The sequence below is a fragment of the Nipponia nippon genome, unplaced genomic scaffold, assembly GCF_047370975.1.
Source record: "Nipponia nippon isolate SJK-2023a ecotype South Korea unplaced genomic scaffold, ASM4737097v1 scaffold_4, whole genome shotgun sequence".
NCBI lineage: Eukaryota > Metazoa > Chordata > Aves > Pelecaniformes > Threskiornithidae > Nipponia > Nipponia nippon.
The window spans coordinates 43026307-43048415 of record NW_028262358.1 but is presented as its reverse complement, the minus strand read 5'-3'; the positions used below and the strand labels follow the sequence as shown (position 1 = coordinate 43048415).

Genomic DNA, 22109 nt, shown 5'->3' with positions numbered 1-22109 from the left:
CAATTGCCATTCACCCCCAAATATCTGCCAGTAACAGAACTGTATGGTTATGAAAAGAAATTATAAGAACCAGTTTATAATGGGAAGCAAAGGCTACCTCCTACCTGCGCCCACAGATACACACCACAGCCTCCCCTGAAACTCATGTAGTAAAATGTCTGCAGATACACAGATCCAATCAGTAAGACAATAAGGACTGCAAGAAAGTATGGATCTAAGTGGGTTTCCATACGCTGCAACCAAGGTGCTTAAGAGCTAGAGAAAAGCTGTGTGTTACGTAGTGGACTTTGCTATAATCTCTTGGGGGTGGGAAGTCTGCATCTTGCTGTGGATCTGTGTTTGGGTCACTGGAGAGCTGAAGAGAGAGGCAGGGAGGTGTTTGCTTGGTAGAGCACTGAGGGTCTTCAGCCCTGAGACTGCAATAAATAGAGAATCCACACTCATACAATTTGTAGCCCTGTGCAAGCAAAAGCAGGGCTCAGGTATATTCTGTAAACTAATGAATCCCGGTAAGAAAATATCATGATTACATCACCAATTTCCAAATCTAACTAAGACAGCTCTGCAAGCTGAATTTTTACTTCTTTTTGCCAATGGGGTAACACAGTTCAAAATCTTCCACCAAAGCTCTTCCATCCCCAAGTAAGACAAAAGGGTTTCATCATTATGATGGAAAAATCAGATACCAAATACCTAACATAAATTTAATCACTGTTTCATGAATTCTGACCTGTTTAATGATGTTTAGTTTAGGTAGTAATTTCTGTATTGCACTGTACAGTTCTACTGAATTCATTTCAGTGAGACTGAGCATTAGGATTTTCTTTAGTTGTGAGTGGTGAATGCTACCTAGATATTGGTAGTATTTTAAAAGTTGTACTGCAGAGCCTGCTTACAGAAGAATGCTTTGGATTTGTATCTGGAATGCAGGTGGACATGATGCAGGAGGAAGCATGTCAGTGAAATAGAATTAGATTGGAATTGGTGCTGCTTAGCTTTGTCCCAAGTCAAAAGACGCCCCTCCTGCATGTTATTTTATATCCTTGCAAGCAAACACATATAAATGTGCTTACACAGTTGGCAAAGTTGAGTTGCTTCAGATGGCTTTACTGCCAAGCATAATTTCTTCTGAGCCCTAATTGTCGGGATGAACAATGTGTGACTGATGTAGTATTCCTCTACTGTGAGCAGTGAAAAGTTGCTGACTCGGAGTGAATATGTCTTATGGCTATGCATTCTTTACTCTCAGCTCATACCAGAAGGAGAATGTATTCACATCAAGCACTCCATTTCCTCCTAAATTAAATTTCATTCCTAGTAGTCTGGGGTGATTTTCAAGTCTTCCATGTTTGAAGAACATAATTTCATGAAATGCTGTGATAAGGGTGTGTGACATTTGTTCTTACAATATCACTGGATTTGTTGGGTTTAAATATGCCTCATGTTGAGAGACTTGATGCATAAAGCTGATCATAACTATACAGGTGCTATACAATGCTCTTTTTCTACCTGATAAAATTGGGCGTGTATTTAAAGATAGAAGTTACCTCCTTCCACAACATTTAACCAGCAAACACAATGTTACGATCACCCTCTGTAACCGTTTCCGTACATATTCTATAGTAGCTCTTCTTGCTGGCAGTACAAATAACTCTTCAATACAGATCAAGATAGCATGGTCCCAGTAATCCTCAAACTACTGGTGTGAAGGGATTACAGGGCAGGTGTTACTGCTCTGCAGGAACAGAGCATCTGCAGAGACAGAGGTAGAAGACTTTGAAATGCAATGTTCTCCTTTTAGGAAAGTGTCCCACTTGAAATGGTGGCTTGTAGAAATACACTTCATTCTTTAGAAGGCCTGTCCAGAGGGAAGCAGAAGCTGACAGTTGTCTGGCTAACGGTTAGGACCTTAAATTTCCATGTGTGCACACAGGTGAGAAAATTAGTCCTGAATTTATGTCCTAAGTGCAAAAATGGGCACTGCTGCTCCTGTGTCTGATCCCAGTTTTCCCTGCTTTTGAGTTACAAGGACATATCACTTTGTCCATGTCTTCAACTCCAAAATAGTGGTTGTAGTATCTATGTGCTGGCTTTACAGATGGAAGTGCCAAGTGTTTACTGTACTTGGTATGAGTAAGATTTTAGATTTACATCAAATGCTTCCTCCCAACTGCTCTTAACTGTCAGAATACCTTCAACTTGAAATCTGATGCTTGTTCTTATTTCTCTTCAAAAACCTGTAAGCAAAATCAGTCCAGCCATCCATTACTTTGATAACTAGCAGAACCTAATTTAGAGCAGATGGCTTCTACTCTGAACTGCCCCCTAGAAAAGCCTTGCTCACCTCCACTACCATAGCAGGAGTCTGCAGAAAGTGACTCCCCTAGTCTAAAATTAGCATCTGTGATTATTCCTTAAGCGTCTAAGGAAACGCTCATATTTTTTATAGGTGTTGAACACCCAGGCATTTCCACTGACGTCAGGAGGAACTTCTGTCTATTTTGCACCTCTGAAAATCAGCTTGCTATTTTGGCACTCACAGAAAGGCTTAACCATCTAGCATTAAGTGTTTTTTTTTTTTTTTTGAACTCCGTTTTATGTTTAATCTTGGCACCAGTGTAGCTTTTCACTGCTGCAAGACTTAAGACATTGCACTCTTTAATATGAAGAAAACTGGTACCCAGCTGCACTAAATACAAATAAAAAAAAAATACATAAATGATTGTGTAGCTCCGGGGTATTATTTCACCTGGAGGAGTTTCTTTAGGCTATGGAAAACCTCTGTAGTCCAAGTTCATCTCCAGCTGTACTCTGGAGCGTAGTTCCACCACACGTTTTCTTTGGCAGAGCAGCTGACCACCTTTGACTCTACTCCTATCCATAGACTTCCAGTCCCCTTCATTTGCTGGTACAATGATCTTTTGCTATATAGCAGATCATTGAAGAAATTTGAAGCAACCCTCCCTGTTCTTACCACTTCTTAATCCCAAATCATTTCAGTAATGTAGTTTGCAGTGCAGCCCCACGAGCAGCTATATCTGTACATGTACATATTATGTACAATGCACTTATCATCCATCTGGCATTAATATTAAAAGACAAACAAAACACCATACATGAGGCTGAAGTTTGCTTGCTTTCCTTTTGTCTATGGCCTTCATTTCCATGACCGAGCACAGGTCCCAGCATGGCTCCTGTTAAGAATAGATATGCTATAAACAAAGAACTGTGTGTTTAATTGACAAAGTTTGCTTATCACAAACACTGTACTGTCTAAAACACAGGTGTTTATGCTTCCAGCAGTTACAGTCATGGTTGTTTGTTATTTTCCCATCTGTTCTTAGCTAAGTGCTTGGGAACGGGTTACTTAGTTAAATTTCATATTCATATCTAATCAAGCCATCCAAAGATCCTGAGTAATATTTTACTTTTTATTCTGTTTTTAAGAAAAGCTCAGTAATTTAGGAACCTGAGCCTCACTAAAATTTATTTAGGAACTCCAGAATTTTTCAGAAAGTCTGCTGGCTTACAGGATATTTTAAATGTTTTAGAAAATGTTACTCTATAGCTAATGCCTCATTAGAAAAAAACATTAGAGCTTAAAAAAAACCAACCCAATATGTTTAAGTAGTATCTTTAACAGCAGAAGTTACCAAATTCTTTAAAAAAGAGATTCTTAAAAGAAGCATGAAATCAAAATGGAAATTTTTTTTAATCATCAGTTACAATAGTAAAGAAATTAACATGGACAGATTATATGCTTTGTGTCCTAAGAAATATTGCATTGAGTAACCTGGCATATATGCCATAGAAGCTTTTTGTTGCATAATTGGGAATTAATGCATGAGGTTTTCCTTTCTCTATAAGAATCTCAACTGAAACCTCAGTTTAGATTACAAGTGAAACTAGATTTGGTGATCTTCAAATGTACTACATAACAGAGTGCAAAGATGACATTTACTGTGTAAATATTTTGGGGTCTGATTAATGACATGCTTTTCCCATCGTTTATTGGTGTCAGGGACTTAAAGATATGTGTGTTGGTGTGTGTGGAATTGAAAAAACTTTCAAAATCTGTTTTAGCTTTATCAGTCAGAAGACATGCTTTTCTGATTATGGAAATGTTTTAAAGAATGTTGATAAATTGGATACGAACATACTTTTATCCCACTCTGATTGACTGTATTGACCAATTTATAATGGATTTACTTACTCACCTGGCAATGTAGTGTATAATTACTGGATAAAGATAGCATGGTGAAGAAAATCAACAGAGAAAGCAAGGGGAAGACATTTGGAAATCCAGTCAACTAAATCCTGGATTAGCCTACTTTAATTAATCCTTCTATTTCCAGAGGGCATACCTTTAGTTCCTTCCATTCTATAAGGTGTGAATATTTCGTGTCCTACCTGATCGGTTGGGGAGAGGTATCTTTTGGACAGCACTTCATGAGATATGAATATATATTTCTATATAAATATAAAGATGCAGTCTTTATTGTATGGGTGATAGAGTCCATTAAAGCTTTTATAAAAATGTGTACAACATTTCTTTGCTGCACTCAACTTTGTGCAGTGCAGTGGCAAATCTATTTTAATGCTCTGACAACTGGGCATGAACTGATTTATTTGTAGGTATGGGCTGTAAAGTTTTGTGGTGTAAAGTGATCAGGAATGCTGTGTAAGATCTTAGTTGCTGTAGTCATACTACTTCAGGTTGCAATGTCAGAATTACTTGTTTTTATAGTGTAAATTCAAGCTATGCAAAGTGCAGTGGAACAGAGAATATTTGGTTAGTATGCTCTGAAGTTACGTTGCCCTATTAGAGGAAAATGCTGTTGTGCCATGCAAACAGTTGGCAGTCCTCAGAGGTTCAGTCTGGATGCTGTACACTCCCAGTCATGCTGTGTGGGAGTACTGTGTCTCTATCAAAAAGGCACAGGTCCTTGTAGGCGATGCTTCTCTATTTCTGCAGATTTCAGTAGGAGACATTTTGAAGGGCAAAATTTGGCAGTGTTGCATGTAAAAAAAAAATAAAAGTCTACCATGATCTGTTAATTGTTAAATTATTAAATGCTAGAAACAATATGGCCTATTGAAAGAGATCAACATGTCCATAAACTTTTCCTTCAAGGGAAATACAAAACTAACATCTGAAAATAAAAGAAAACAAAAGCCATTGACCAAAAATAGATTATTCAAACCTTTCCATTTGTATTGTTCCATTAGTCCCTTTTTTGTTTGTTTTTGTTTTGTTTTTAAAGCTTTACTCCCATTTAAGAACTGTGGTCTGAATATGCTTGATTCACAGATACTTTTTTCACCGATACTTGTTTTTTGAGGCTTGCGAAATAAAAGTTCTTTCACTTGCTACAGCATTTTAAATTTGCAAAACATACATGAGACTATAAAATACTGCACAATCACTCAATTTTAGAGATGAACAGAGCCCTCCTAATTCTGCATTTAGAACTCTCAGTCCATGGGGCATATTTACGTTTCACCTCTACTGTGGGGTAAAGATTTTGGATAGACGTGTAAGGAGCTTTTACTACTTGAAAGAAATTGTACAAAAAGCTGTGGAAGAGCAAGGACTCAAATGTTAAGTCTTTACCCACTGTCTGTCTTTTCACTCTCATTAGAGAAAGCAATTTAATATGGGGGCTATTATAACTGGGAAATTTATTAGTAATTTGAGAACTTTGTTTACTTCACAGATTATACCATTTATTTACCATTCTGTAGTGCTAATCTTGTACCTTGATCATTTTAATGCATTGGATAATGGTATGTAATCCAAAAAATTCAGAGGTATTAATTCTGTTATGACAAGTTATTAACACATCTGTTGTTTTACATAAAAGGCAAAGAGAGTAGAGTCATCAGAAAGGTAGTTTATAACTGTAAATGACGTCATGCATATTGTTATTGAAGTAGGAGGGAAGGTGAAGAGGTAAGATCATTGCAAACAGCAAGGGATTGCTCCCCATTACTCCATCTAGCTAGAAGGAATTATCCCGGGCTGCTGCAAGACAGCCGGACATTGCCATTTGGACAAAGGGTGCTCAAAGAGTATTGCCTGGATGCTGTTTTTCAAGGATTCACGCATATGATGTGAATGAACAAACTATACTGCAAAAATAGTTGTTCACATCCAAGAGAAAGCTGACTTGCAAAACCCTGACCTTTGTCACTGCTTAGCAAGGTGGTGACAATATTAATGAAAAGTCTCAGTCTTGCAAAGCCTTCCGAGTGGAATATTCTAATAGCTCCTACACCCCAACTCATGATGAAAGATAACCTTGTGCTGAAGATGGACTTTTAATTTATTGGTTGGGAATGCATGGCTGGGGGGAACCTTTCACTTTTAGGTCAGTGTTTTGAACCCAGGCCAGATGAATAAGTGACAAGGTTGCTAACACATGCAGGCTGTTTGGTAATGTCTATGAGGTGAGTTGTACTCTCAGTTTAGCTCTCAGGGGGACAGGTGTCCCCATCACTTAAACCACCAGAAATGGCAGCTTCCTTGGAGGTGCCCAAAACTGACCTTATTAGTGAGAGTTAGGGACAGTGACTTTTCATCCTAGAGGTGAAAGCTAAAACAATTTCTGCCTGTGAAAATGCTTTCTCAGGTTGCAGCTGTGGGGTTATTCACAGTCATTGCTATTCTTAACAGTTCCCTGAGTAACTTCTTTCTCCATACCTAAGTGGCTGGCACATTTCATAATTCACTAGGAGTTTAAGGAGGGAAGGATAACTAGCATGCAACTAGATTTACAGTAGTAGATGACTGGTTTATGCTAAACAGCTAGCTTTGATTTTTAAATGTAGAATTAACTGGATGACTGAGAACAGATGCTGAAGATGTTGCTAATTGTTACGTGTTGTTTTGCATCTGTTCATAGTAGGTTCTTTTTGATTAATTTTACAGTTCTTTATTTACAAGATATTTATAATTTTGTCAACTTTCTAATCTTTCTTGCTACTATTTCTCTATTGGGCTTTTTTCAGGGTAGTGTTTCAGCACCTCACAAGCAACTGTGAATTTTCCCTCACAATAGTTCTGAGGGATATGGAGGGTTTATTATTCTCATCATCCTTGAATACACAAGTGGGACACTTAAAAGTACTCAGCTATGGCTAACATCTGCTCCCATTGTTGTTAAAAGGCTTATAGTCCCATATGAGGAATTAGGCGCCATAATATGCTCAGCGTTTAGGACAATAAAACATTTTTAGAATTCCTGTCTTAAATGACTTAAAGACTGTCACAAAGTTAGGGGGAAAACACAAGTGTCAGGATCTCTTCTCCAGGATCATAAAACAGACCTCGGGAAATGTATTTACCCATAGAACAGATCATTGAATCCACTTTCATTTTAATTTGGTTTGTTTCCCTTTCCGTGAACACTCTTCTGCCTATTGACTTGAATCTTCTTTCCCTCTATCCTGTTACATTTCTTCAGCTTTGTTTCTTTATTATTCTCTGTCTTCACCCTTCTACTTTTTTCTCCAATATCCCTGGCAGATCTCCTCCAATATTATATTTCTTTTTGCTAAGGGAAATTAGAGGGTCATATGAAAGTAGGAGAGGGAAATGGGGATCACCACAGAAAGAACACCCTGACAGAAACAAAATTTACAGCTATCTGTTGCATGCCAAGTGCTTGGATTCCTAAAAGGGAGTTGTTTTCTGCTGAATGACTTCTTATTTTGTAGTCTTTGGATAACATATACCTAAGTTTTAGGGCTTGTCAGCTACAGAATCTGGAAGGAAAAAGAGTCTTCTTGCCTGTTCTCCCTTTTCAAGGCTGCAGTGTAGATGTCTTCCATGAACATCGTAGCAAGTATGCCTGGGAGAATCTGGGAAAGCATTTAGTCCGTTCCCCTACTTTCAGGCAGAAGCAAATATGCTCGTGCTGTTCTTGACACATTTATCCAACTTGTTCTTGATGATGTCCAAGAAGAAGGATTCCACATTTACCCAGCCAATCTCTTCCACTGCTTCACTGCTTCTAGAGTTAAAAATTAATCTAAATCTTCCTCGTTGTTGTTTTAAGGTCATGACTGTCTATCTTAAGCTCTGTCTTCAGTGAACACAGAGAACTGTTTTGTTATCTGTTGTGACTTCTTAAATGGTTGAGATGAGTATTACTGTCTCTTCAGACTTCTCATGATTAAGCCCACCCAATGGTTCTATATTTTTCATAGATTAAGTTTTCTAGAATTTTATTCTTTTCACAGCTGTTTCATGGATTCTCTCCAACTGGTCCGTATTCTTGAATTTCGTGCCCAAAAGAGGGGACAGTATTACAGCTAATCCCTTGCCAGCACTGAGGAGATTGGAAGAAATACTTCAGATATTGATACACCATTCTTTTGCTTAGACATTCCAATATTGTATTTGCCTTTTATAACAGCATGACATTTTTTAATCAAGTTAGGTTGTGATCCACTGTAATTCCCAGATCCTCTTCTTCAGTGCTACTGCCCTGCCAGTAGTTCTCCATCCTGTGTTTTTGCAGTTATTTATTACTGGAGGGGCGCACTTCAGACTTCTTGCGGATCTGCATCCAGCTTTCTTCAAGTCATTTCACTGATTTGTCAGGATTAGTTTGAATTGTAGCTCTGTCATGAAACATGCTTACAGACCCATCATTTTGCTGTCATGTTCAAATGTTATAAGCATATACTCTGTTCTGTCATCTAAATGAGTAAGTAAAGTGTAGTATAGGAAGTGGTTCAGGGCAGATTCCTACACAAGTACACTTCTGTAAGCCCTTCCGCTTAATAGTGAGCATTACTCACCATTAGTAGGAATAAACTCTCTGACTTCCTAAACATTGTTGTTTTTTTTTTTTTCTCTGGTATGATTTGGGTTTAGTTTTCCTCTCAGATAAATAGCCCTCTGCTGTTGCAACCAGCTTAGGTACGTGACATAAAAGAGATCTGCTTGTGTAGAGTCCTGGTGGGGGGACCTCTAAAATACTCTACCTTAACTAGTGGAACTAGGATGAATGGCTAGAGTTCAGATAGGCAAAATCATAAGGGGAGGACATGTGTGTACCTAAATGCAGGCTTAGAAAGGTAGCACAACATAAGTTTTTGCTTGCTTGTCCTTGGAAATTTAATTTTTTAAATATAAGATTGGATTCTGCAAAAGTTGATGCTACTTGCCTAGCGAAGTTTCCCACTTCTGCATAAATAAAATATGCCAAACCTTTTGTCACCTACAGACTGCATTTCTCCCTTTATTATGAAATTTACCACATGTAAATTTACCACAGACTACTCTGGCCTGCTTAGTGATAGGAATGTAGTAAAAAAAAATTCAGAATTAAAAGAACACACTAGAATTAGACAACAGTTTGTTGTTTTGTTTTTGTTTTTTTTTTTTTTCCTGACAGTTCCTTTGTCCTTCTAATTCCTTCACCTTAACAAAATGAGTAGATTGCACTTATACTGCAAAGATAAGAATGGGTAAAGATATCTTGCAGTTTTTATAATGCAAGGTAAAACCATGCCCGTGCTTTCACTAAAGATTTTCATTGGATTCTTGCTTCTCTTATTTCTGCGTTATTTTTCTGAGCAGGGTTCTCTTATTTGAGTGATTCTTGAAATTCCAAAAATGAAAAGTAGATTTAGACCAGACTTGTCCTACAGATCCTGAGTACTTTTTAGTTTCGAATGGGATTTTAAACATTGCCTGTGCTCCTACTTCTAAAATACCAATGTTTCTGATTGAAAATACATTTAAAATAGGTAGGATTATTTTAAACTGATAAAAATACACAAGCAGTCAACCCTGTGGCACTGCATGTATTTTGAGAAGTCACACATTTGGATCATACAGATGCCTGCTGCTGTAAAACTTTCATAAATGGGTGTCATCAACAGTAATGAAAAAGGAAGGAGCTTCCTTCAGGGAATAGAGCTGTTGTAGCATTATACCAGTGGTCCATCGAAGTCCTACCTAAATTTTCATGCTTAAGACTGATGCTTCTCTCTCACATGTAAAGATGGGCTTATGTGCCTGAAAACTTCTGTCTTTTCCAGCTATCTCAGGTGATCCAGTAAAGATTATCTGCCTGCTCCTAATAAACCATGCAATATTTAACTGTTTTAGCCCCTCCAGAAACCTTGTGAAAACTCTTACCTTCCTTCCTTTCCTTCCTGTTCTTCCCTTAAGAAAAAAAGGCTGAGGTGAGGACAGTGCATGCAGTGACCCATACTGAATTTCCCATACATCTTGCTGCTTCATGAGTTTTCTTCCATTTTAGAGCAATGAGAGAACATAACCTTTCTCTGTTGTCTCTTCTGAAAGAAAGAACTAATGTCGCTCACTTTGTAACAAAAGGCTCAGTAATCTTAACATTTCTCAGGGTTCAGCCTTGCCAAATTATTCTTGAAGGGATATTTACATGCTCTGTTTTTTTTGTTAATAGTAAGCACTGTAAAACAGACGTGCAGTCATTCAGTGCTGGGAGGGGGTTGCATGTTTTACAGGAAACCCTAGACTCGCATAGGATTAGGCCACCTGCTTTGGAAGGACTGAGGTCTCCCCAGGCTCTTCCATGCAAGCAAAATGCAGAATGCTAGCAAGACATGTGCAATGTCCTGTGTGATGAATGCATCCCTTTGGCACGTCTCCTGTGAATGATAAAATCAAGGAACTGAGGTGAAGTTCCTGTAGATGCTAGAGCAGATCTGCTGATAGTGCAGAGTATGCTAGCATATCATCTCTGACACCGTCTGTTCAGCTATATGGATGGATGTGCTGGAGCAGGGAGGGCTTTCCCCAACTTTGGATTTGCGGACCTTGTGATGGAGCTTCTACTAACTTCCTGTGTGAGAGGGTTCTATGCTATCCTTTCTGCTGTTCCTGGGAATTTGGCTTTGACGTAGTGCCTATGATTTGAGGGTTTCCTTTTAATGACCTTTTGGAACATGCTAAGCATTTCCCCTACTTTAGCCTTTGCAGCATCCTTCACTATGCTTTCACTGTGCTTCATTTGAGTTGTTGCTGTGCTCTGGTGTGTTTAGTGTTAAAATCCCACTTTGCCTACCAAGTGTTTTGGTGTGATCGAGGTGTACTGGTGGACCACCTCTCCTGTTACAGTTACTCTAGTTATTTTACTAACGTGTACCAATGCATTTAGGCTTCCTCTGGAATGGGAAATAAGAGCAAGGGGACAGTTAATAATAATTCAAACCAACAAGTAAGATACAAGATTTTATTTAGTTTCCATTCGCAAAAATATACTCATGCACCTAATATACTAGAAGTACAGCGGATCTAGGTGTTCTAGGAACATCTAAAAGATGCCATGTGTAGTCATTGGTTCACATCAAGCTAGTTTATAAAGGCTGTGCAATTTTCTGCTGTGTTTCACCTTCATGCCCCTTCTTTTGGGGGCAGAATTAAATAGTTAAGAGAACGAGGGCCAACGCAGACTGTATCCCAAGGCCAGAGAAAAGCCCTCATCCTGCAGTCCTTAGAACACAGTGTGGACACAGGAGCTAGGAGATCACGTTGCAGGTTCACAACTTATATTTTAAAACATGGATAACAGACAGATGGGAAATTCTTCAAGGGGAAACCTCAGTCTGGCCTAGTGGGAATGTTCTGGCAGAGCTCTTTCTGTAACACCCTTGCCATGCGCTCAGAGCCCAGTAATGTCCCGTATAACTACAGAGTGAATCACTGCATCCCATTTAGCCTAGAAGTAATGAAGACCCTCAGCTAGCACAAGCAGAGAGGAAAAATACTTTGGAAGAAGGGCTATATAGCAGAGTTTTAAGAAACAACTCTATCAGACTGAGATAATTAGGGATAACACATATGTATATAAACAAATGTGTTGAATGTTTATATTTGAAGTTAATTTTCTTCAGGTGTGTTCTGCTCTGGGTATTAGAATTCAAGGTCCACTTAAAATGAATTGTGCTTCTGCTTTACTTAACAGACACAGGAAGTATTAAGTTTCCTATTACTGCAGTATTTTTTATAATTTTTTATAATTCATAGGTTTTTTATAATTCATAGGTTAAAATTTGATTTTGTGTATATTATGTGGATGTTACAGAAAGGCTAGAAACTCAAAAAACAGATGGCTTGTGGTCCAGTAGCCTTTCTGGTAGGGGTACAGACAAGCAGACACGTGCCTTTTAAAATCAATATTACTTTTAAAAATATTGTATTATTTAAAATATTAAATAAATGTTGTAACTATTATAGCAGACAGAAATTGATTTGAGTTGGAGAGAGTGAAAGGCAGCATTAATCTTTGTTACAAGATATATGTACTAAATAGGATATGGGTCTCCAATCCTTTATTGGGCTGGATCCACTTCTCAATTTAAATTCTGAGTGCAAGTAAATATATCTTCCTGAACTTGTGGAGTGTATCTCCTGTACATGTCCCCATGCAAGTTATGGTGCTGTTTTGGTGATGTGCATTTTGGACTCACTGTCAGTGCCAAGCTAGAAATTTACCCTGTGTCTTCAGCGGGTGGAACAAGTTGTCTTGTGACCCACCGATGGGTAACAGTATTGGAGAGGGTGGTAACTGGTGCTTTCTCAATTCTCTTTATCCCTATTATCGCGTGCACGTATGAAACTTGTTATTATAGCATCTTGTTTTCTAGCTTTGGAGCACTACCAGAAGTAAGTTATCATTACACTCACATAAAAGGGACGTGTGGGTTTTCTCAGGAGTATAGGACAATTCAGCTCTCGGAGTTATCACTTTTTCCATCCAAGCATGTCCTTCATTGTGCGTGTGTAAAAATATTTGCACAGAGCGGGCATACCCTATTATTTTTTGGCATTAGCTGCAGTTGATTGATAATTGATTAGGGATATCGCCTTTTTCTGTCCCTTGGTTGCAATTCTACTTGTCAAGAGCTTGTAAAACTAAGTGGCCTGAGTAAATTACCAGGTAAGGTTTTTTTTTTCCTCGGGTACACACTTTGCCATCACATATCAATGAATCCGAATTATGGAGAATACGCTATTGGCAGTCTTCACAATGAGGCTAAGTGGGCATAGAACATAAACTGTGCTCCCTTTTCTGCAGTTACCTTTTCCAAAATAGACCTGTGACAGCAGTAGACCATTAATAGTGCATTAAGAGAACATTTACCTGTGGGGCTGCAAATTGTTTGGCTTCCTGCCCTGCGTCCCCTGTTCTGTGGTCTCTTATCTAAGAATGTCAGCAAAGTTTCTTTTGTAGTAACAACTTTGGAAAGGATAATTTTTTTTTTTTAATTTATTTTTTAAAATTTGTAGAGCCACCTATGGCAAATAAATTCTAAAAAGAAATGTGTAGCTTTCTAGGCACTTATTTGTATCCCTCCTGGTATTCGGCTTGGTGCCTTCAGTCCTGCCTTGTTTCTCTGGGCAATCTGATACTCTGAAATGTGCTGTACAGCTCAGCAGAAAAAGGAATTTGCTTTGTCTAAGTCATTTAATAGCTTTTAAATCCCAGTGGATTACAAATTTGCAGGGTACTATATGCTGGCTGTATCTTGATCTCCAGGTCTTAAACGTGCTTTGAATTGTTTCTTAATAACTATGAATAGAACTGTTAGTTAAAGCCAAAGCAGTGAGAACAAGTGGTATCACAATAAGAATAGAAGGACGAGGATTAAATAAAATGTCGATTGTGGAAACTGTTAAAATTTGCAAGTTAAGTTTTACAGTAGCTTTAATACAGTCACTTATGGATTGCATCACTGAGACATAGTAAACACTTCCTTAAGTAGCATTCCTATAACCATGTTTAGTCCTAGGAAAATAAGCCAGTTTGGAAGGCACCAGGCTATGAAGCCACATGCTGAGAGTGTGCTGTAATGTACTGCAGTGACACTTTCCATGAGGCACAAGACAACTGTCATAAGGGGGTAGCACCATTTCGTGACCTGGTGCGCTGGTAAAACAGAAAGCTCTGAGAAACTGTCATTTAGATAAAAGATCTAAATCTCTTATTCTGGATATAGAAGATAATCTAAACTATCTAGATACAGATAGTGTAGATAAAGAATCCATGCACAGTAGAGTGCTTCAGCAGAACTTGTTATCTCATGAATGGAGGCTTTGTAAGTAATTCCAAGTTTATCCTTCAGAATGCTACAACATCAGTGAGAAACCCCAATACTACTGGAAAGAATCTTAAATAACCTGCAGGTTATTTATATATAAAAAGGCAGCCCATAAACCCAGTGACTGTCGTCAAACTATTTATTGAAAACAGCTTGACTCAGCAGTAGTAGCATCTTTTCCTTGTTTCTGTCATAGCAACATCGGCTGCTTAGTGTCTTCATAAAATGAGCAAGATTGAGAAGAGAGTGTCTCTGAGCAAATTCAGTGCCGTAAAAATGTTTGTTTTCAAGAGAAACTGTTTAAATTATTTGAAAACTTCGGGATCTTTGGATAAAATTTATGTTTTGTGTCTATCAGTGCAGCATCCAGTAAGTTGAATAAGGTGTTGTAAAGGCGAAGTAGAGGACCACAGTGAGATATTAGCAGTGGACAAAATTCTGATTTGCTTTATATATATATATATATATATATCTGTGCATATATGAGCTAAGAAGTGCCAGGTTCCATTTCTTCTTAAGAAACTAAATGAGAAGTAGCTTTCTTGACAGTAGGAATCAGATCTGTATTTTAAGACTGCTCAACTGGTGGGGTCATTGCTATTAAACTCTTAATTAAATGAAAAATGGGGAAAACCCATTTACTTGAGTGGTACAAGGTCAGAACATTCACCATAAATGTCTAAAAGAAGAGATGGAAATGGCTGAGGTTTTTCTCCAAATTCCTCTTTGAGTTTAGCATGGTGTGCTTGAAACAGTTCTACAAACTGCAATAACATCTGCAGATAAGCACATATCCATCACTGAAGCTTAATTCATGAGAGGCTCATTAATTTACTGGTTCAGCTTTCTAATATTTATTGCCAAATTGCCATGCAAGGTTCATGTGCATTTACCCTTGAGTGCTTTCAGTTGTTTTTTCTGTATTACCCTAATATTGTTCCTTCCAAGGATGCTTGTTATAATTTTTAGTATTTGCAAATGACTTAATGTGGTGCTAAGCCTTTTTAGATGCATATCACTAGAACAAGATACTGCTTGAGGCAGACAAATTAGTCTTATAAACTAGATCCTAACCCTGTAATGATCCAAACCAAATACCATCCTAAGACTCCATCATGTTGAGCCCTGAGGGTAGACGTGCCTAGTATCTCTGTTGTGGTTCTTGATACACTCTGGTTTCAGGTCTCCCATGAGCTCAGTAAAGCTAGTTACCTTAAAATGAGGAAAGTCTTACCTTCCTGAAAGACTGCTTCTCAAGCTAACATCCCTTTATTAAAACAAATGTGTTTGCAGAGATACTTCAGCTGCAGCCATACTTATCTCTATCTGCATACAGAATGACTTTCTTATGCCTCTACCTGCAACTCATCCGCTGCAGGTCAACAGGACCCCTGCCCAGAACCACTTCCAATACTGTCTTCTCTCTCCTCTTTTCTCTGGGTATCTAGAATTAGGGATTTCACTGCACAGCTCCCCCATATCCATAGCAGTTCTTGCTTCTTCCTTTCAATTGGAAAGGAGAAGTCGATAAAACTAAAGTTTAGCAAGCTGCTCCTTGTCACTGTAGGAGCTCTGAGAAGAGAGCCCAGCAAGCTGCACATAAATTCTTCAAATAAATTGAGTCAAACCCAACAATCAAAATGTTATTCTTTAACAGAAAGTTGCATTTTTAAGAATAGACCATTTTTGAAAATTCAATCCATATCTTCTCAAGGTATGAAATCTGTCTAGAATTTACAAGATTCAGTTCCAGGGAAATTTTTTGCCGTCATCTACTGGCCTTTCTTACTCTGTTTCTGAGACAGCAGAAATTAAAGAGTCTAAAAAATCAGGCAAGAAAAAAGAAGGCCAAAGGAAATTTCATACTGGCAATGGGGATTTAGGATATATTTTATCTTTTAAACTATTTACATTAAATGTTTTTAAAACTATGGTAATTTGAAATAGCAAAAGAAGGGAAATTCCAAATATCTGACAATTTTAAGTAGCTGAAGTCTAACTTAGCAAAATGTCTGGCCTTGTTATATACCCAGAGTTAAATACCTGGTGAGATACCTAGTAAATACACACTTGCTCTATATATCTTAACAGACACTGAAAAGCAAGGAGGATTTGTCAGAGGGCTGAGAAGTAGTGGATATTTGAAAACAGACTAATTTTAACTACTACATTTTATAGTAGCCTATGTTTTGATTTCATTCATACAAAAGGTAATGTGTATATGATGTCTGTAGATCAATGGAGTTAGTTAGTTCTGCTTTTCATCTCTGCAAGTAAAAGCAGACTTGGTTGTTCTCCATGGAGAGAGAAATGCTCATGGTTGCTTTTGTGACCATTTTTGCCCTGCAAACTTAAGTATCTGCATTTGTGTGTTTCACGAAGTTGTGGTAGTTTTCTGAAAATTATGTAACACAGTTTAAAAATAAAACCCTTGGTAAGGCAAGCCATATCTGCAGGGTCTGAATGTGAAACTTCTGCGCTTGAATTATTGTAAACTTTCAAAATCCATTCTAATTGTCGATGTTTTGAAAAGGCATTATGTTTCTCACTGTAGTTACAAGTAGGAGCAGCTGCAATTTTGCTGGTGTCTGTGCTGTATAAAGTCTCTCTTCAGTTGCTTCATCCTGAAGAGTGCTCTCACAACTTTCTGCCTGTGAGAAACGCATGTTACTTGTCCCTGGCATAGATGATCTGTATAAGGTTTGCCATGGCATGAATTCAAGTAGTAGGAGTTTTTGCTTCTGTGCTTTGTATTGCCTACATTTTACTGTCACACAGCTTCCTTTATACTATATCAATCTTTATTTTCAGGAAGAATATGTAACAGATAAGTCCCAACATAAAATTATGTGCTCATAAAATGTTAAGTGTAGTAATAACTATTAGACAAATTTTACCTTCACGAGTAGATCTGGTTTGGGGACGCATTGACAAGCAGAATCCAGCACAATGTTGCTTCTAATCAAGCAATTCTTTGCATCTTCATGAACATCTGGGGTAAGGATTTTGAACTTGGTGACATATATAAAATGAATGGGAGTTGGACATCCAAATTTCTAAGGCAATAGTGAAAATCTCAGGTGTAGTGTTTACTCAGATGGCTTAGTAGTTGTTTTGGGAAATGCCTTGTTGATAAATATTTTTTTTTTATTACTATTACAGACGTTTACAGCCTGGTGCAATTCCCACCTCAGGAAAGCAGGCACGCAGATTGAGAACATTGAGGAGGACTTCAGAAATGGCCTCAAACTGATGCTCCTCTTGGAAGTAATCTCAGGTTGGCTAAAATAAAGTTCGCTATATATTTACAGCATGCTCACTGAAACACTCTTAAAAGAACAAAAATTGTTAAAAATTCAAAACAGTGAACACAGACTCTAAGTAGGCTGAAAAGTGAGAGATGAAACACACTCTAAAACAAAAGGGAGGGGAAAAAAAGCTATGCTTTTTCCTTATCTCCAAAATCTTCTGGTTTGTGCTTGTATTCCAGGATATCACAGTGTATCAGGGACATCACAGTGTTGTTGGACAAACCACAAACATTGATAACCTGGTCTTAGCCCCTAACAATTAAGAAGCCTTTACACTTAGGTTACAAATTCATTTTATTCCACTTTTAGTATAAGAGTTTTGCTTTGCTTTGAATGACTTCATTGGGTGGACCAATGCTTTCAAAAGTGAGTGCCTAAATAAAACTAGATCAATATTTAGTCACAAGTAAAAGGTTTCATTTTGCAGAAGGGTAGAACATCCAAGAACTCTTTTTGACTAACTAATGTAAACTCACTATGTCACCCCTTTTTATGTGTTATTCAGAGGGGCAGTCCCCAAGGTACACTCAGAATGCTCCTGAATGGGAAAGAAATAGCTCCAGTTTCAGACACACAATAAAGGTGAAAAAGGGCAAGAAGATTTTTAAGACATCTTTACGGAAAAGACAGTTTACATTTTTGCTGGAGATTTCAGTGGGGAAAGAGGATCTTCAAATGCTCACTCTTCGTGCAATGGAGAGTCATATTTTCAGAAATTATTCTTCTTTGTGATAATTTGGAAGGATAAATTAATTCAAACACAACAGCCTATGCTCTGAAATTAGCTGCTCCTCTGTACTGGATGAGGCGGTTAAAAGCCATTGTTCTTGCTCAGATGTGGAAGGATGGTACGGCTAATCTGCTGGATAGAGTCCAGCCTCTCTTTACAGTCAAGCAGGTAAGGGTGATGAGCTCTGAGGACATCCTGCTGTCTTAATATTCAGCTACTCTAAACCAGACAGTAGCAATGAATGAGAAGTTGAGTAGCAGGAAGCAATCACATATCTTCCAGATGTTTAGGGCAACCGTAAAAATTTTACTCTGGTTTTACTGCTATATCAGAAAGATCTAAGTCAGATGTTTCAACATTTGAATTTTCTCTTCAGGGTTTTGTTCAAAGCCATTTGACATTCTTTCAGAAAAATACCTGTTAAAATAACTGCTAACTTTTAGACAGTGTTCAGGGCACATTCACTCTTGAGTTCTAATCAGTTGGGTCTCTGTAGCCAAGTGTATGTAACAATAAACGCATTAAATTTGTTATTCTGCAGGGGAAAGACTACCGAAACCAGACAGAGGGAAGATGCGCTTCCATAAAATTGCTAATGTCAACAAAGCTCTGGATTATATCGCCAGCAAAGGAGTGAAACTTGTGTCAATTGGTGCAGAAGGTATGTGGCAGAGTTTGACAATGCACCTTACTCAGATCCTAGGCATTCACATTGCAAAGAAGTCTGACAGAGACCCTTGGCCAAATTGTGCGGGCTGTTCTCTATATACGGGTGCCTCAAAAATCGCTTAATATTGATTGCTCACCTATATCTGTGAAAGGACAAGAGATAGAAATTTGTGGATGCCTGGAGAGTGATAGGGGTATAAATGGGCTCTAAGGTTAGTTTATCTCCAAGGTTAAATTGAATTATCTGTGTTTCAGTGGGTATTCAGATAATTTCTTCATTCAGAGCATTACGTTTTTCCTATACATTATTAAAAATAAGGAACTCCTGTAGAAATCAGGTTGGATTCTAGGGTGTGCTTTATCCAATCTGGGATCTTTTTTTATATTTATGAGATATTATTCAGACAAGACAAAGGCTGACATCACTACCAGGTGGCTGGGACCTACTCCCATTTTATTATAAGACTGACTGTGGATGGCAGCTGTGTTTCTAAAATTCAGATGTAGAGTTAAGGGAGTGATCAAAAGAAATTATGGTAGCTGGGGAGAGACTGAACATATGCAGAAAGTGGGATGATATTTGCTAAAGTTATTACTTTGTTATTGTTCTGTTGTTCAGGTAGTTAAATAAAAAAAAGCAGTTGGCTAGCTAAATGCTGATAGCTGTAAACTCTGAGCAAAAGAAGGCAGGCTCTCACTGCAAGTGAACCTATGCCTCCTATGAGATTCACTTAATTGTTTAAAAAGGGCAAAGGTCTGTCTAGAACTAACTGCTTCATGGAGGTATTTGCATAATGCTTTGCATAGCCATTACCATACAAAAGAGTGATGGGGCTAGCATGATATCCAACTACTTTTGATTCCATAGCCTCAATGATGTGCTGTCCATTCTGGGGGCAGCCTCTGATGTCCTTAGAGCAAAACTCTGGCTGTAATCTCAGTATCATGGTGAGAAGCTCTAGCTATATTCTAATCACATTGCTATGCCTTTTTAGATCTATTTATGAGCCTTCTCTTCCTGTTTTCTGATTTCTCCAGGGTTATATATGTCTTTATTCTGGCTTCCAAACCTAGATCTTGGGGAGCTTACTGTAACTCTGGCTGGAGCAGGAAGATTCATTAGGTGGGGCAGGGGCATCTGAAGAAGTAATGGAGAGATCTATCAGCATTCATTGATTCCACAACAGTTTGACCGAGCCTGCTTGGTTCCTCAAATATTGTTCACCAAATGTGTTCAGTTTCTACATCTAGGACTTGAAAATCCCAAGAAATGGGTGTTCTCTGGGAAGAGCGTTTGTTTGAACTCACCCTTTATTCATTTGAGACTGAACTGGGTGGGCCATCTGAGTCCCAATCCATACCATCTATCTTTAGGCACATAACAGAGACCTTTTTTGAGGAATATATCATCAGTGGGGAGAAATTGGCAATTCCCAAAGGCACTTCAGATCTCAGAAGAGCTCTACTGCATTTCAGAGGTGCCTGGCTCCCTCCACCAGTTGTACAGGCAGTCAGGGGCAGCTGGGCCCTTTGCTCAATTAAATGAAGTGGGATGGAAAAATATGCCAGTACCCTAAACCTCTGCAGTTAAGGTTATTCTGAGAGCAACATGGCATTGAACGGACAGCAGAGGGTACTGAAGAGACAATTTATGTGTGGAAATGAAAATTAAGAATACAGAAGCCTGTTTGATAGCTGGTGCAGAAATACTGAGAGTACAGAGTGTGGAGCAAATGAATGGTAGTTTCTGTCATGTCATGCTGGGACTCTGAGGCTTCCTGACCAAAACCAAGAGTGTACCGAAGGAGTATCTTGTGGGACAGAGTGTTCGTTCTCTCTGATCCCAGTTTGCACAATGTACTAATGTTTTCACACCTAGGTTCTTCAAGCAAGGCTGGAGTATTTAAACCAAGATACATCAGCTCATATCTGCTCCTGAAGAGAGCAGGCCAGTGCTCTGCACTCCCTCATTTTGCCCTGCTTATTGCTGCTCATTGCTGCCAGGGTGCTCAGACTAGGGAGCAGCACTTGAGCACTTTCTATATCACCTGAAGGCAAAGCATCTGGGATAACTTGGATCAGCCATTAAAACCATTTAAACTAACCGTGCTGTTCTCCTTGGCAGCAACTGGCATGAGGTTAGATGCTCTGTGATAACAGGTAATTCCCTCTGGGAGGGAGGCAGGAACAAGAGGCAGTAACCTCTTCCAGCTTCTCAGCCAGTTGCTGCAAGCTGATGTCTGTCCGTGCACTCAATATTTCTTCCTGCATGTAACAGCAAGCCATAGTTAGTAAACCAGGAGATTAAGGTGATGTTCTTGGCTGTGCTGCAGTCTTTTATTGCCTGTTTCTGGGATTCTCGATCTGTAAAATGGAGGGATTAGAAGCAAAAATTCATTTAGTAGCATTAAAAAAAAGGTTTTAAATTCTTGGGTGGAAGCAGAGGAGAAAAATCCACTGCTACTGTCACAGCTCAGATGCAGAGAGGATCCTGTCATTGTAAGACATTGCACTATGTCAAGTATGGCTACTAACACACATTAGATTGCATCCATGTGGGCAGGAGCAGATAGATTCGTGTGCCTGCCACTCCTACTCTAAACAGGCTGAACACAAAGCCAGCTCTGGCCCAGACGTGCTTAGTGCCCTGTTAAGTTTACCACATCCCCTCTACTAAATTTGTTACCTAAGGCACAGTGCTGTGCTGATGCAGCAATGCAGTATCACATCTGACTGGGTATAGTTTCACAGTGTGGGACCTCTGGCACCAGTATGTGTTTAAAGAGTCCCTGTGCCCCCTTGTCCTGCATACTTGCTCCCACACTTCACAGCCCTACCCTATCACTTGGGCTGACAACTGTTTCTGTAGCTATGCTGGAGACTGGATCAGCAATCTGATCTGGTTTTAAAACACATTTCGCCTCTTTTTTTTTTCTTTTGTTGCATTTTTCAGCATTGTCGACTGGGCAGTCATTATAGTGTGAAGATGGAATGAATGCCAGCAAGGAGGCAGAGCACAGGCTCCTTAAGCTTGTATTGTTATCGAAGTCCTTAACCCCTTAACTCACTGCCCCTATGTGTGAGCATGGGGCATATGGGCTTGTCTGCATCCATCTGTTTTGGCATTCTCTGAGTTACATGGATGCTTGGAATACTTTTTAATTTCCAAAGCATGAAAATTTTGTATCTAAATCTGCTGAGGATCATGTTTTATTACCTGACATGCTGAGTGGTGAAGAGCACGTAGGTCCAAGGGGACCAACTAGAATTTAAAATGGCGCCTCAAAACAAAGATT

At 38.7% G+C, this 22109-nt stretch overlaps 1 protein-coding gene across 1 annotated transcript in view; it reads left to right on the top strand.

Annotated features, from left to right (window-relative positions):
• Window positions 1-22109, top strand: part of ACTN2 (actinin alpha 2) — a 69065-nt gene that overhangs the window by 6825 nt on the left and 40131 nt on the right. Inside the window, exons 2-3 of the mRNA XM_009463639.2 lie at window positions 17266-17380; window positions 18686-18805. Coding sequence (XP_009461914.1) covers window positions 17266-17380; window positions 18686-18805 — 235 coding nt within the window. The remainder of the gene's footprint in view (window positions 1-17265; window positions 17381-18685; window positions 18806-22109) is intronic.